General features: G+C 42.0%; 1 protein-coding gene across 1 annotated transcript; it reads left to right on the top strand.

Moving 5' to 3' along the window:
- Nucleotides 1–12,658: 12,658 nt before the first annotated feature.
- Nucleotides 12,659–16,587, top strand: nmur3 (neuromedin U receptor 3). Its single transcript, XM_041960435.1, has 2 exons — nt 12,659–13,568; nt 16,157–16,587. Exons 1-2 carry the CDS (start codon nt 12,725–12,727, stop codon nt 16,585–16,587), a joined length of 1,275 nt encoding a protein of 424 aa, XP_041816369.1. The 5' UTR covers nt 12,659–12,724.
- The last annotated feature ends 665 nt before the right edge of the window (nt 16,588–17,252 follow it).

Raw genomic sequence — 17,252 nt, 5'->3', positions numbered from 1 at the left:
TCAAAATTTTATTTTGTTCCATAATTTATAACCAAAAACCTGCAAAAATAATCTCTCTCAGCCTCTGCTGCACTTTGTGTTTAATGCTAATTAGCAAATGCTGACACGCTAAACTACGATGGAGTCCGCAGTACGTAAACGCTGGCCTTGCTATACGTGCTATCAGCCTGTTAGCGTCTGCACTGTGAGCATGTTAGCGCGCTGATGTTAGCGTTTAGCTCAAAGCACCACTGAGGTCACGTACAGCCTCACAGAGCATGGCTGCTTCATGCTGAAGTGAGATTTGAAGTGTGCCCATCATATGTTTCACCACAGGTCTCTCAGATTATTCAAGGGAGCATAGAGAAGAAGAAGAAAAGACATTTATTGCATAAAGTGAAAGTGAGGTGAGTAAAAAAGCCTTTATAGTCATGAATTTTAAACCATGTGAATAAGTTTAATTTGTTTCTAGTTAAACTGTAATTATTTGCACTTTTTCTAACTTAAAAAAGGCTGTAAGTGACTGTTCTACAAATACATCAGTATGAAGGCTGTCAGTGATTATCATATGAATGAATAATTCATGAATAAATGCGTTGACAACACAGGTCTACAATCATTTATTGTTTCGTCACTTGTAAGTTTGCATTTAGTAGTGATTTGCACGCTTGTTTAAATGAGAGTACTGCATGATGGGGTTATATATTAATTATTCTCTCTGCTCTTCTCTCACAACTAACCTTTCCCTGCTCTGACGTGTTGGTTTAACTCTGTCTGAATGACTGTTCATGTGTTCCTCATCGAATTTTGTCCAGTAAATTCAGTTCAAATGTCAGATTCAAATGTAGGTGACGTGAATTGTACGAATTTCATCACTCGATTTCATTTTATGTGGTTATTATGTCGTATACCCATAAAAAAAATCAGCATTCATTCAGTGTGTGTGTCCTGCGTTGCCGTGGTAACTGAGCACACACACAATGAAATAACAGCTGCACAGGGGAAAGTTTATTTGAGATTGTTGCCCTTTAAAAAAATGAAATGACACTACAGCTATTTAAGCCTTTGATGTCAAGGTCGAGGTCGAGGCTGACGGCGGCATCACTCTGCATAACCTGTGCCCTGCTCTCAGATGGTACGCTCATCAGCGCTGTCGCCATAGATCTGTGCACACAACAGATGTTACTTTCAGGCAGACAATCCTGATTGTTCTTCTGTAAATCATCGCCTCAAAGCAAAGAGCACAGCCCTTTGATTTATGTCTGTTACGGCGTTACGTATCAGACCCTTTTCAAGGACACTCTGCGGTTTTTCACATGTCATACTCCTTGTTATCCGAGCACAGGCCGAGGAGGACATGCGAAAACTGGGCCACGTCCCTTCTCGACTCGTTTATCTTCTTCGGATGGCTGGAAAATGTTTATTGTGGACCATAAATTCTGTAAATGTGCATATTCAGAAAAGTCTTTTGTCAAAAGCTTATGAACTTGGAGGCCTGAGTAATGGCCTGCTGTAGGTGAAACACACTCACCAGGTGACTTATACAAAATAAATAGCATTTTATGGCACTTTTTTTTTTTTTTTTTTGCTGTATTTGATCCCTGTGCTGTTCCTCTTGCTCTGCCAAGGTGTGCTACATTCGATTGCTCAACAAGGTGCACCTGAGGCTTCTAGCATGAGGACCGCTGGCCTCGTTGCCTCTCAGCCTGGGGTTTTGTGTTACTGTTGTGTTTTCTCGTTCATTCAAAACCATTTGAGAAACAATGATTTGCAGCTTTGTGTAGCGAGCCTGCGTCTGAAACAACCACGGCAGATATATTAAAATAATTTAAATACTTAGCTACTATTGTTTGTGTTACTGTTACTGTTGATGTAGACTTTATCGCCACCTACTGGCCCGGCGCGCTTCTTCGAGAATTTGGATAATTGTGGTGTTCCTGTGTATATGGAAATACTTTGTATAAGGAAAGTTGTGTGGACAGAATTTCCAATTGTTCTTAATACAGGGGGAAAAGTTTTAGTGTTTTGGTTGTTTGTATATCTTCATGCTGTCAGTTGTGTCTGAGAGTGGGGTGTCACAGGCACCAGTTAATTATCTGGCTGCAGTAAAAGCACAATACATTTCTTGCATTAAATATCACATTTGGTGATGCTCAGTATAAAATCACTGTACACACTGCATGGCTACAAGTATGCATGTACCTACCTCCACTCTTCTGGGCAATTTCCTCCCAAATCAGCCTCAGGAGCATTAATGAGGCTGGCCACTGGTGTTCGGCACTAACGCTTGACTCACAGTCGGCATTTCATTTCATCCCAAAGGTGTTGAGTGGCTCTGAAGTCAGGGGTCTGCGCAGGCCAGAGATCTGCTTCCACACTAAACTGAGAAAGCCATTTCTTGTTCTGCTTGGCTTTGTGCACGGGGATATTTTCGTGCTGAAACAGGAAGGGCCCTCTGTAAGCTATTCACTATTATCTAAAATGTCGTTGTATGCTATAGAATTAATGCTGCACAAATTGATTGTTTTGCTTAGCAGACAGTTGCCTATTCACATGCCCAGCAGATACGCAGCAACATTAGCATTCATTTGCAGTCGTGTTTGTGTCTATTGAATGAATGTAAGTCCTCTCCACTCTCCTTAATCTCTTCTTTGCTCTCCACCTACTCCTGAGGGAAATGTCTGGCTCTTTAGCTGTTAAATGCTCCACTATGTTCACAAGCTTGACTGCGTCCGTCTGCTTTGGTGTTTTTCCGGGAAGCAGAAAGTGAGTTTATCAGAGCTTTTTTTTTTTTTTTGATGATGAGAGCGGAGAGAGTGAACCAGAACAGTAAAGATGTGGGTCAGAAAACCAATAAATGAACTGAAACAGGCTGAGATGCTCCGTGGAGCTGAGGGGGGCTGCAGAGTTAGATCATATGAGCAACTGCTCCTGCATACAGTCATTAAAAATCATTAAAAATATTGATGTGTGAACTCTGTATTTTAATTAATTATTGGATGCTGCCTAACTGGAAAATGCTGGATTGAAATAAATGAGGTCCTAAACAACACACAGCAGTCTTGCCATGCACAAACACACACACACACACGCACACACCTCTGTCTTTACTCTGGAGGTGTGTACAGTTAGCGTCACAACCTGAACTTACTGCGCCCTCTGTTGGGGACCTCAGGTGTCAAGGCCAATAACAGCTTTTATAGGCTGACGAACTCTTACCTGTTCAGTCGCTGCAGTAATAAATGTGAGCTGGAATTTCAGCTTTGAGACAACTGACACATAGACTCTTCTTCAAATGAGATATTGGAGGAAAATGGTGGGTAGTCTCCAAGCAAAATTGTTTGTTTTCCCATAAGGTTTCTTGGAAAAATACTGGTCCATTTGGTGTATGTGTAGCTGGGTGGGAATTGCTGGTCCACCACTAGATGGCACTGTCTCAAATTGAGTTCCCCCCTGTGAGTGCAAAGGATATTGAGGAAAGGATTAGACAGAGATGTGGGTTGCAGTCAAATAGTCTTTTCTTGGGAAGGTGCCTACCAGAGTGAAAGGGCCTGGAAGGATCTAAATAGCAGCCATGATAAGAGCTGCTTGCACTCTCTAATTGCTAAGGAAAGGTGCTTCCTTTCTTGTCTCCTTTAGCATAGGATACACTGGAGCATCCTCCACGAAAGGAGAGGAGATAATGCTGTGACAAAAATCTATCAACATGTCACACTGCACATCCACAGCCTGGGTCAGCCACAACAACTTCAAAGCACAATCAAGTCAACATTTCAAGGTGTTCACTGAGTTCATCATCAGCATATTAACCATTGCTAAAGATTAAATGCACTAATGACAAGCTAATACATGCATGCAATGCTCCTGGATGCAGGCTAGAGGTGCGACCCACAACCAGCTCATCACAGGTGGTAATAATGCAGGGCAGCGAGGATTCAGACGTGTGACGGAGGAGACGAGCGAAGCCTCAACGCAGATCTGTGTGTCTGTTTGTCACTAACAGAGGCTCCGGTCTGCAGTGCACCTCATACACTGCGCTGGTAAACCACAGAACTGCACACTCACATCATTCTTCACGATCAAAGTGAGTGAGAGAGTGAGTGCGCCTCACACTTTTTTTTATCAATTGATGATTTTTATAATGCTCGATTTCAGTGGGTGCTGCAGCCCCCTCAGCACCCCTACTTCCTGCATCCATTCATTCCTTTTTCATTTCAATTCCAGCCTTCACAGTGAATGAATATTTTCACCGTGTTGTTCACTTTTATGTGAAACGGCACAGTAAGACACATTAAAACAGGCTTTTAGCGGCCCATCTTTTTTTCTCCACGGCAACCCACATCAATAACATCTACTGACGCATAATTAGTCTCTGAGTGGATTCACATTCTCCGAGCTCTTTCTCAAGGAGCTTTTCCTACCTCCTCTCCTTCATATCTCTCCTTGACATCATGATGTTTTTCATCGAAGGTGGCAGCCACCTTGTTTTTTTTGAGGGTAAGCATCTTATCACTGTGTCTGTATATGTTGAATACAGACATGCAGACGGTGTTTAGAACAGTCTTGAGAGGAGCCTGATGCACATGGTCCACTCGTTTGTGCCCCCGGATGGATGCAGGTAGTATGTTGGTGCATATTCAACTTCTGCACATTCACTGCAACTTTACAAGACCTGTGAATGTAAGACTCTGTGGGCTCCTTGTGTTATCAGGATGGGCCATTCTACTGCTATTCTTGCACTCTTTTGTGCTGCCATATTTATTTCTGCAGCCTCTCGTAGTGTAAGGTTTTACCGCCTGTAGTTAGTGCCTGGGCATTACACCTTAAGCAGACTGGTACTGATTTTACAGACAAGAACTGCATATTAAGCAGAGAGCTGCGTGTTTGTTTTAAAACTTTTATTATATTATCTTCCTGTTCAGAATAAAGAACCCAAAAAGATGTTTTCAGTTTTTTGCCAAGTCACATATGATTGAAAGTAAATGCTTTTTCTTTTTTTTTTTAATTTCCTTTGTATCGCTCTCTACTTTAAAAAGGCTGTTATTCAGGCCAACACAATGGCCGTGATTCAGTGCTTCAGCAAAGGCTACAATGACTTAATTTACCTCCTGTGTCGTCACGTGTTGAACTTTCAGATTGTTGGCAGTTTTCAAGGTTGCACTGAATAGTTATTGAAGCTGTAATGTTCAACTCACCGTAGTTGCTGTGTTTATGTTTCCTTTTTTGGGGGTTCATGTTGTGCTAGAGACAAATAAATGTTAAGAGTCCCTCTTCTCGTATAATTATCACATGGCTACTAGCTTGGCAGGATGAAAATGTACCGTGAATGGATTTGAATTGCTGCTGTGGCCCTTTTAACCTCCTGCTTTTCCCTCTTTGTGCATAAGTTTAGGAATATGAATCAAGCACAGACCTGAACAAAGAACATCCTCAAACTAGATAAGACAAGGTCTAAAGGTCAGGTAACAGAGCAGGACCGACCTTAAAGTGGCTACAATCAATATTTTTAGATTAAAAAGGCTCATTTTGCATTTCACATGACTGTTTATACGTGAACTTCGTTGTTTAAAAGACGACAATCACCAAACTCTGCAGATCCCCCTCAGCTTTATTGAGCTTTACATCAAACATTCAATTCACTGTTTTTGTCCTCCCAAACTGCACACGCAGTCACCAAAACAGCTCTAAAAAACCTGCTGGAAAACATCTCCTGTCTTCTGTGTCCATCTCAGTCCAGAGCACTTCCTGTGGTCTCTTCTCTGTCTGCACTCTGTTTGCTGGAGTATGTGTAGTCTCTAACCCGCAATAAGCCCTTTGTCTTACAATTTTATCATAAAAAGTATTGATCTTCAGACTCTTGTGTACTAATTAAACAGAAGCCTGTTGTCGAGAGTGATTTGACACTTGTTCATTCAAGTTGAGTCACTGCAGCACCTCTTGCACGTATGGGCAACTAATAAGTGGGGTGATCTGATTGCTGCGAAATGTCAGTGATCAGTTGGTGTCTGGTGGTGTTGACTTCATCATGAATTGTAAGCAGCATCGTAAGTCGACCTGCAGAAGAGCATGCCAACACCAGAGATTTGTGCTGGTGTCTCTTCAGATCCCCCTGCTGGTTTTCAGCTGAGGTTTAAAGGATTACACATATTAAATGTTTCCTCTGCATTAAGTAGGTTACCAGCACTCCTCGTTGTTCTTTGTTTGTGCAAATTAAAAGGAGAAATAAACCATTTAGAGCCTCATTAAGTATATAACAAGACAAATAACTTCGAGGGAGGTTTGTGACAACCGCGGTGTGGAGCGTTTTTAGCGTGTGCACAGATGGTGAGTAAGAGAGGCGTTATTATATTCACCACACAATGTGGAGAGCCATACCGGTGCTGAATGCTAATAAGAATTACAACTTCCTGCTAATCGCTGAAAAAATAAGTCATAGTCTTTGAGGAGAGAATGGATTTGAAGTAAGTAGGCCATTCTTCTCCTAGCAGGATAATGATGCAGCCTGAATAATTATACAGACAGAAATGCAGCACTTAGCCTGTTTGTTTTTTGGGGTGATGGTGGGCAAATTTTAATGCCGAGCTGAGAATGAAACTGATATGTTATGGATGAACGGTTGCGTCTGAACTGATGGTGCTTGTTGTTTAACCTTTAACGCTGTCAAAAGGAGAGGACAAAAGATCCAAAAGCGTATCAGTTGAGGGATCAGGGTCAACGGTTTTCAGCCAGAAAATGGAATATATGATTACGGGTTGTGGAGGTTCTTCACTGACGGCGTATTTATTTTACCTGCAGCAACATGCAGGTCAACAGCATTTGTTTTTTGCCACACTTACCTAATGAGACAAAAGATGAGGACTGCAGGGGAAAAAAAAACTGCAAGAAAACTTCAAATCAATAGTTTTCCAGGTACAATCAAACATCTCTGTGGTCACAGCAGCATGCAGATTGGAGCCAGTACACATACAGTACTGCAGGAGTGCACAACATTACACTGTGCTTTAAATTTCCCAGAAGGACAGCTTGAAATCTACCTCTGCTCCTCAACTCCAAGACGTTTGACTTGGTTTTAAATGTACACAAACTCAGCTGAAATAATCCCATCATTTCAAGTCTTTTCTACATCAAATGGTGTTTCAGTTGAAGGCATTTTTTTTTCCATTCACTTCGAATATATCTGACAAATGAAGTCGTTCATTCAGCGTTGACACACTGTACATTTAAACTGCTAATGTACCGTAAGTTCAATGTAGTAAATGCATATTTCACGGCCACATGCTGAGTAGAGCCTGTTGTTCCTGACAACTCGAATAAATATACTGTGTATATATATATATGCTGTTCTGTCTCTCTCATGCCCCCTGCAGAAGACGATGCAGTGGGTATATGTGAGCTGTAGATGAATGAAATGTGCATCGAACAGTCAAGTGTATTATTCTACACATATAATACAAGCATGATACTATGTAAACATATCTGGTAACATATAGAATTAAATCATTAGCCCCTATTCACCTGAGCAGCAAACAGGATAAAGGCTAATTGAGGTTAGTACTAACATACATAAGGATGAATATGTCACAGGCTGCTTTCAATCAAGTTTTAGCTAGCTCACATGTCTGCAGCAAAAATTCACCACCATGAAATCAGATGACTGAACTGAAAATGCCAAAGGACGCCTGAAATGTAGCAGGTGTCTGCAGATACTGAAGGCAGACACAGATCAGGTCTTTGTAAGAGGTGGCACCTATTAAACCCAACTTCACAAACGTCTTGTCCTCAAGTACAGACAGTGCAGCCACTATCATGGTGGGCACATTGTGTCACATCCAGCACACAGGCAATAATATTTATGATGTCTGAGCAGTGACTACTTGTTCCAGGATTCCTGCTTTTGTGAGTTAGTCGCATTAATTATGGTGTGTTCAAGAACAGCTGGGATTATTCACTATTGGAGAATATCTATCCACTGTATCAACAGCCTGTTTTTTTTTTTTGTCACAGTTGTGTATGCAGGGGTGCAGGGACACAAGGATGCAGGACACCAAATAGGCAGGTTTGAGGAACAAATGTGAGCTTTAATGAAGCTGATACCAATGCACAAAAACAGGCAACTGAGGAACCAAGCGAAGAAAACCCCACAACACAGGCAGAAATTTAAAGAACAAACCAGATTAGTATTAGGAACTCAGGCAAGAAAACTGGCAAGCAAGACAAGATGATGACCTGACATCTGAGAGGGGGAAAACACATGGACTATAATACACCAGAGGCTAATTAACTAATGAAACACAGGTGGGAAAAAAACGCATAGACAGGAAGTAAAACATGGCACATGAGAAGAGTAACCTTCAAAATACAGCAGGACACAAACTAAGCAAACCCCCGAAACCATGACAATATATATGTGTGTGTGTGTGTGTGTGTGTGTGTGTGTGCGTATATAAATGACATAAGCTATGCATAGCTATCTTTATTCTGCTGTTTATTTACTGCCGTGCATATGCTTCATTGTCATGCATGAAGACACAAACACGGTGTGAAATCAGTCACTGTGTGACCGCTCTGTGCAGAGAGGACTTCAGTGGCGTCGGCCATGACAACCTGAAGTCTCCAGTCACAAAACTCCACCAGACAGACCAGAAAGGGTTTATTAAGGATGGATTAATTATAAAACAGGTTGAGTAGCTGCTTTAAGCGGGGCTTGTTTGGCTTAATTGCAGCTACATTACAGATGAGACTTCAGAAGCCACAGTGTTGTGTTGTCTCCAAATAAATGGAGGTTTGATTAAATGGAGGCTGCTGCACTATGAGTATTTTGAAAATACACGTTTAAGTTCCAAATGCAACACTTTAGAAATGGATTGTGAGTCTTGACGTTGCACAAAGTCACACTTTCTTGTCATGCTTTTAAACAAATGTAACATTAATTCCAACACATTCTACCAGCGGACACACACAACTCAGTCTCCACTGAAGCCTTGATCTTTAATCATTTAGTCAGGGTGTCCCTATGCACATGTGGAGGGAATTAAACATGATGCGGCTAAAACAGCACTTTTTGTATTTTGGCTCAAGATCTTAGCTTTTACGTGCAGGCATGTGGCTTATCAGCTGTGCAAAGCAGGTGACAGTCCTGGGGCCCAAAACCCCAGGGGCCATAAAAGTTTTACTGTATAATCTACTAGCCTGCACACATTTCCAGGATAGGATCACAATATTTCAAGACTTGGTGTCCATATGAGGACTGAGGAAATCCCTTAATGTGTCTGTACAAATGATGGATGCAAAATCCATGTTTAAGCTTTTAACAGAAAATGAAACATAGTTTAAATAGAAAGGATTTGGAAAAGTATATGCACTGGAATATCCACCATTATGATACTGTGAGGGCCTGAGGGTCATGGTCGTGGTCCTGCTTTTTTAGCTTGTCATGACACTTTGTTTACCAAACAACAAACATATGACTTTCCTTCTAAGGTCTCAATACAAGCGTGAACCTCTCCTCCATTTAGCCTTCTGTGGCTGGTTGGGTGGCGTGAGCTAGCTGGGCATCACGCTGCGCTTTGCTCAATGCAGTGAAAAATCCTCACGGTGCAGTGCAAACCACTGACAACAATGTGTTTCCGAGCGCAGTGGCGCCGTCTTGTCTGAAACGGGCCTCCACAGCAACTGGAGCTCATTTTTGCTCTGTGGCCCCATCGCAGGTTAATCCAGCCATGCACGCAGGGTAACACACGAGCTTCACTTTTACTCTGACAGCCCAAAGTCGGGAATCATGCACACGAACAACAACAAACAATCATGATGGACACCATAATCACTGTAATCAAATATCTTAATCGCAACACAGGCTTTTAAAGGATTAAAGCATAAAAATTACTGGGTTTGGTAATGATGCACAATCTCTTTATTTTATTTCTTTGTAAAAGAAAAAAGCAATTCTCTCTAATACCTCAAAATAATACATTGCATTACAATACACTTTCTATTTTTGGATAAAGACCTCCTGAACATTTGGGCCTATTATAGACACTGTAAGAGTGCACACCAGTGATTTCTGGCTCAGAATGAATAAAAAAAAGCTTTATTTCACAGAGGAAATGTTGACACACCCTCCTCAGCTAAGACCCTGCATGGAGCAAAAATAAAAATACACAACCCTTTCAGACCCCAGCCCTGATCATTTCTGTAGAGTCCCTAATGTTTCCATGGTGCACAAGATTAATCCTCCTGCGTGTGCAACTCAAAGTGTTTTTCTCCTGTTGAGAAATTTAATTAGCTGCAACATTTTACATTTATTATTTCTTTATATTTTTTATTACGCATGGTCTCTGCCTCCCACTTTCCTCTCCTCTCTCTCTCTCTCTTCATCTTCACATCTCACCAGATCCATCTCTATATGAAGGGGCGCAGTTACCATCCTCCTCTGTCTCCTCTCTCTCTCTCTGTAGCGACCAGAAGCGCGTACGATAACTTTTTTTTCCTCTCCGCTCCATTTGCGCTGCCTCCTTCATTTCCCACCATGAGCGCACGGAGAGCGCGGAATAAGAAGCGGGTCGCAGACCAGCAGCATCAAGGTGAGGTTTATTTCTACTGTAAATATCTTCAATGAAAGTTTTAGACTACTATGTGTGGTCAAGTTTAAAATATTCTGCATATTGTCGCTGTATTTACATCTTTATTTCTTGCTTCTAAGAATTTTCCGAAGAATAATAACATTTAACCAGTCTTAAAGTCCTTAAAACAGTAATTTCAAGCATGTTTCAATATATATATATATATTAAAAGAAACCATCAGATCTCTCTGGCATGCTACGATTCTTCAGAGAAATATTAAAGGAGCATTATATTGAATTGTCCTTGAGGTCAATGCCAACAATTCAGCTCAGACCACAGGATATCGGCCGCATAACCTTGGATTTGCCGGGTGATGCACGAGATGTGGCAACGTGAATAACCCTCTGGAAGACGTCACAATTAGTGCAGCGCGCGGGTGCCAATTATGCTCACCGTTCACCAGTTGATGAGAATTATTTCAACCATATTAGAGAGGCAGCGAAAGCAATATTCCTCAACCTGCAGGGGGGGGGGGATGTGCCATTGCAGTGTGAGTGGCTCTTCATTATCTATGACCACCAGAAAATGTTTTTTAATCAAGGGTCTGAAAAATTATGTAATCTAGAGACAATCACGTGTAATTTCTTAATTGCAGCAGTTTATAGGTCTGCAGGCTCCTGTGAGGTCTGCAGAGCTGGAGCTTTAGAAAAGTGAAAGTGTAAGGATCATGGTAATAGGTATAATATTCATTGATCATACCTGTTAAATAAACACATTCACAGTGTGTTTTGATTAATGAGCGGTGTTTCACTGCTCCAGGTCATCCTGACATTATCAGGTTAATATGCTTATTCAAAATGTTTGGCTCCTACATCACCTGCCGACACAAACGAGGCACTTGTTGTTGTTGTTTTGCACCTTTATGATGCCACATTTCACCTGTCATCTACAGTAAGTGGTTAGAAGGGCTGGAACGATTAGTTGATTAATCAATTAGTAGATTGAAAATGAACAGGCGAGTCGATTAACCTTTTCAGTGATTTGTCTAGAAAGGAGGCCAAACGTCTTATTTCAGCCTCTCAAATATGAAGATTTGCTGCTTTTCTGACTCATATATCATCGCAAACTTCATATCTCTGGATTGATGATCAGATAAAACAAGCCTAGAGATGTGTGTTGAAAAGTTTTTGTGTGATTTATTAATAAAAAATGAAGAAGAAATGTTAAACTGGAGTTTGACCCCAGTGGGAATCATCGCAGAGCCTTTAATGAAATAAAAGGCTAACCCAACCATAAACAAAACACCTGGTTGACGAGTCAGCATTTGTATGTTCTTTTCCTCACCCACACAAGAACAGCAGTACATCACAGAAAAAATAAAAAATCGATAATAACAGAAATGATATAAAGGGGAAAACAGCTACAACCAATGAAAACCAATTCAGAAATGTCGACAGTGGGAAGAGTAAGCAGGCCAGGAAAAAGAAACCGGCAATGAAAAATAAATAACATAAAGCATCCATCCATCCATTGTCTTCCGCTTATCTGGGGCGGGGTCGCGGGGGCAGCAGTCTAAGCAGGGATGCCCAGAGTTCCCTCTCCCCAGACACGTCCTCCAGCTCTTCCTCCGAGCAGATTACAGCCATTAAAAAGATAGAGGGGTGCCACCTCTTTAGAAAGTGTAAACTTTATCTTTTGTAGCTACAAAAAGCCAGGCAGCGAATGGGGTAGGAGGTCGGGTGAAAGGTTGGTGATTCCAGGCTAGAAGTGTTGCAAAAGAAATCATGTCAACCTCACACAACTGGGACCTTGAAAATGGCCAGTAGGGGGCAAGGTTGTAAGACTGTTCTACAGCAACACCGAGAGCACATCAAAAATTGAAGACCAGTATGTTTCAAGCTTTGGACAAGACCACAACGTATGCGAGAGGTCTGCCCGAGGATGAGGAAGAATTCATCAGTCCCATTCACAGATCCTCTTCTGAACCTTGACTTGAGACTGTCTTTGTTCAAAGACATGGTGGTTGATAAATTTCAGATAGAAGCCCCCTCTGAGCGGGAGGTATCATAACGGTTTCATCTCTGTACTTTTCTTTTTGTGACAGGTCTCCGGTGTTGATCAAACCCAGGAATCAGTGCAGGATGTGTTGCCAGCTCATGCTGTAGCTCCTGTTGTCCTCTCTGAGATGGAGCTCTGTTTGCAGGGCTCCCCTTCAAACGCATCAAAGTCGCCCCTCAATACCAGCATGCCACCAAACGCCACTGGGAATTACACCAGCGACCAATTCGCTGAAGTCAACCTCTTTGAAATCCTGGGTCCCAAACGATCTCCCTTCTTCCTCCCCGTGACCAGCGTTTACCTCCTCATCTTCCTCACCGGCCTGTCTGGAAACCTGCTCACATGCGCGGTGATAGCGAGGCACAAGAAGATGAGAAACCCCACCAACCTGTACCTGGTGAGCTTGGCCGTGTCGGACCTCCTGGTGCTTTTGTTCGGGATGCCCCTGGAAATTTATGACCTGTGGCAGAACTACCCCTTCCCTTTCGGCGAGGGCGGCTGCTACTTCAAGACCTTCCTCTTCGAGACGGTGTGCTTCGCCTCAATCCTCAACGTCACCGCTCTGAGCGTGGAGAGGTACATAGCTGTGCTGCACCCGCTCAAGACGCGGTACCTGTCGACGAACCAGCACGCCAAGCGGGTCATCACCGTCGTGTGGGTGGTGTCGATGACCTGTGCCATCCCCAACACCTCGCTGCACGGCATCTTCTACCTGCCAGAGAGGATGGAGGAGTCGGCCATATGCACCGTGCTCAAACCCTTGTGGATCTATAACATGGTCATGCAGATCACCACTGTGTGCTTCTATTTTGTGCCCATGATGGTGATCAGCGCGCTGTACCTGGTGATGGGTCTTCATCTGGGCAGAGAAAGGCGGACGCCCAGAGGGACCCTGGGAAAGAACTGTGGCAGCAACACCCGAACAAAGATCAACGTGAACGGGCGCAGGAGGCAGGTCAACAAGATGCTGTGTGAGTTTTTCCTCTCTTCAGAAAACATGCATTACTCTGATAGGCTGCTATGATTTGAGCCCTCTAATATGTGTTATCAATGCCGAGCCATGTTCCCAAAGACAAAACACGAGGAAAACACAGAGCATGAAGCATCGTTGGTTCTTTCTTATGGATCATTTGTATTCTGGCCGGCATCTTTTTGCATCTTCTAAGCTATGGGGTTCAATCATATTTCACGGACAATGTGAACTCAGTTCCTGAATAATTGATTAGTTATTTTCTTTCGTAGCAGTCAATTCTGTATGAGGAGTTTCATTCTAGATTCATCCATCAATTCAAACGTCCACGTGACAAAATAATGGCTGGTTTTGAATTCCAGTGGGAGTCGCCCTCACGGCCCTGAACGCATCTGAATCAGTTTCCTCTGAAATTGATGGAATTCCATATAAAGTCAATATTAGCTGCCAAGGTTGGAGGATTGCAGGTATTTCTACAGCCAATCATAAGTCAGACTCTGATGGGAGCTGTTATTTTGTTGCCAGGGAGACACGCCCATCAATCAAATATGATTAAAACAAACACAGTCCTGATGATGCTGATTTTGAAATGTTAATTTATTGCTAAGCACAGATATCTGAACAATTACTGAAAAGATTGCAATTGGCTCAGGCATTAATCTGCTTCTTGTGATGAACTGCAATAACCTTAATGATCCCTTAACTTTTCCTCCAGCGCCATCATTAGGTACAGTATACATTTCCATTTTCACAAGATCCACTGAATAAAATGAGTTCCCTGCATAACTAGTGATGTTCAGCCTCAGCTTCTCTTTGTGTAAAATGCTAATCAGGAATGCTAGCAAGCTAAAGTAAGATGGTGAACATGGTAAACACCGTACCTGCTAATCATTAGCATGTTAGCATGGCTGTAACTCTGTTAATGTTGCTCATTTAGTCACAAATATTTAATGTAATGCAGAAAAACTCAAGATTTGGAGATATTTTTCTTTGAACAGGTGTGTTTCTCAGAACAGAATTATTCATTTTATACCCCATATTATATTGGCCTATGATTAAATAGCCTGCTGACATCATGGTAGTTTTTACCAACGTGGAACATTTTGTCTCTCTTCTTATATTCATGTTCTTCCCTTAAATGCTACTTACCTGTGAGTGTGATTCAGTCTGTGCGTCAGTCAATACAAACTCATACTGTGCAGCCAAAGTTTGTTCAAACACACAGGGCTGTGTTTAAGCTCTATGTGAGATCCCAAAGTTTCCACAAAGTACATGTTTGACAGATGTTCGTGGCAATGTGAATAAAATGATGCGCACGACAGTGATGTAACTCTGCAGCTTGCATCAAATGGGATATTTCACTCAGTGCAAACATCAGATGGAGCTGGAACAAACTGGAAGACGATAATACAGAATATACGTATATGTGATTCTGTCAAACAGTGTGGAATAAGATGGGGTGTTTTTTTCCAACCATTAAGCTTTACTTTAAGGAGAAAAATAGAACAAGTGTTTGTAAAGAGGTCAAACAGTCAAATCTCACTGGGAAAAAGAGAGAGACTACAGGCCAAATGTTTGCAACTCTTACATTTAAAAATATCTTGTTACTGTGTGGAGCGCCACCAAATTTTCCTGGCTGGGGATCAATAAAGTTTTATCTTATCTGCATCTGCTGCACCTCTTTCAGTGAGAGCAGAGAGGCTACGAGTGAAATTACCATTAAAATTCTAAAGTTTCTACACCATGTTATTACTTTTTGACCAGGATTGCCTTTTATTTATCAGTAGGCATTTTTATTCCAGCTTTTATCACACTAAAGTACTTTTATATAACCTCTAAATTTGGCTTTTAAATGATTTTTGAGGATAAATACTGTGGGAGACGGGAAACAGTCGCTCCAAAGATGCCATTATTGAGCAACCTGACGGAGAGGAAGTGGACGTCAGTGAAAAATGGATGCAATTATTCTAATCATTTAATAATCGGAGTCATTTTCTTGAGTAATTGATGAATAATTTTGTCACAAAATTGAGAAGAATGTTGTAATTTCCCACAGGTCAAGGAGAAGTACTTGGATTTTATTTCAATAACAGTCCAAAACCCAAAGATATTCAGTTTACTTTCATATATGACAAAGAGCAAACATGTGACAAATAGGAACCAGAAGGCATGTTTGCTTGAAAAATGCTAATCAAGACCTAATCAAAAAAATTAATTGTTTAATAATTGTTTGTTTTTGCAGCCCAGCTGACTCTGTCGCACAGCAATATCCATCTAATTTTGTAATCCCACCAGTCGAAGTACCTCAGTCTGTAGCCACAAAACCCCTGAGTGTACTGAAATGAATAATCTCATTTTTGAGAGGAGTATTTTGTAGTTCTTTTAAGATCTACATAAGTGCAGGGAAAAACTACCCAAAACAGGGTGAGTGGTGGATTCCCACAAGGTTTTTAGCATGTCGCCACATGTCTCAAATCAAATCCATGAAAATACAAAAAAGCAGCAATAATGTGTGACATGTGTTTAACCTGCAACAACAAAAAAACCCTTTTTTTAAACAGCCTCGTTCTCTCTGGTCTGACCCTTTAGCGATCGTGGTTGCAGTGTTTGGAGTCTGCTGGGCGCCCTTCCACATCGAGCGGCTCCTGTGGAGTTCCATCAGCCAGTGGACCGATTTGATGCACAACATTTATCAGTACGTCCACATCCTGTCGGGCGTCCTCTTCTACCTCAGCTCGGCGGTGAACCCTATCATCTACAGCCTCCTCTCCACACGGTTCAGGGAGTGTTTCCGAGAACTCGTGTGCTCCCAGGCGGAGGAGAGCAGCTCTGTCAGAGACTCGCCGCCGTTCCCTAAGATCTTACTGGATCCCTCTGTGTCAGGCTCCAGGGCTCAGGCTGAGGGTAAGGACTCCAATGCTTTCATCCCTTTGCTGTCTCCTAACGTGAAACTGAGCATGGACGCTGCAATCCTCACATGTGCATGTAAAGAGACGACCTGCAAGACCTCTGCGTTCTAATTGATTCGAATAACCTGAGCAGAAGTTAATTTAATTGTAAAGTGACCATCAGGAGTTTATATTAGTTTAACACAAAGATTGGATACAAGGGAAAAAACGCTACCCTGCTTGTTTCCAAAAGTAAGAAAAGCCACCTACCAGCACCTTTGGATCCCACTATAGCTGACTTCTCACCATGCGGTCTGGCTCAATTCAATTTGTCACACATTAGAATGGTTACTATGGTTACCATTGTGGACAGCACCAATAAAACCACTCCATTTGTCCCGTTTTTCGTCAGCCCTGTGTCGAGGTACCTGCTGCCTGCAAGACCAAAATCAAGAAAAGGCAGTTGTTTCCCAGCCGCTGGACACAGTGAAGGGGGTTAGCCCCGAAGGCTCGGCAACATCCTCGTCTACTTTTAATAGCATCGCCTGTGGTGTAAACATGAAACAGATCTAGGTTTGAGGTACATTTTTTAATGGGTTATAAATGGGTTTCATGGGTAATATACCAAAAGTGTCTGCTGGAAATGCAGCTTAAGCTTATTTGCCCAAAATGCCAAATTGTTTCATTAAACTTATCACATGTCATTAAAGAGCTTGTACGTGAACTTTGACTTGGTTTGTCACCGTGGATGTTATTGTTCAACAGTGCCTGCATATTCCACCTGCTGTCTTATTCTG

Source organism: Chelmon rostratus, chromosome 2 (assembly GCF_017976325.1).
Source record: "Chelmon rostratus isolate fCheRos1 chromosome 2, fCheRos1.pri, whole genome shotgun sequence".
In the NCBI taxonomy this organism is placed as follows: domain Eukaryota; kingdom Metazoa; phylum Chordata; class Actinopteri; order Chaetodontiformes; family Chaetodontidae; genus Chelmon; species Chelmon rostratus.
Note: the sequence above shows the minus strand (reverse complement) of the source record. Positions and strands in the feature narration are given on the sequence as shown.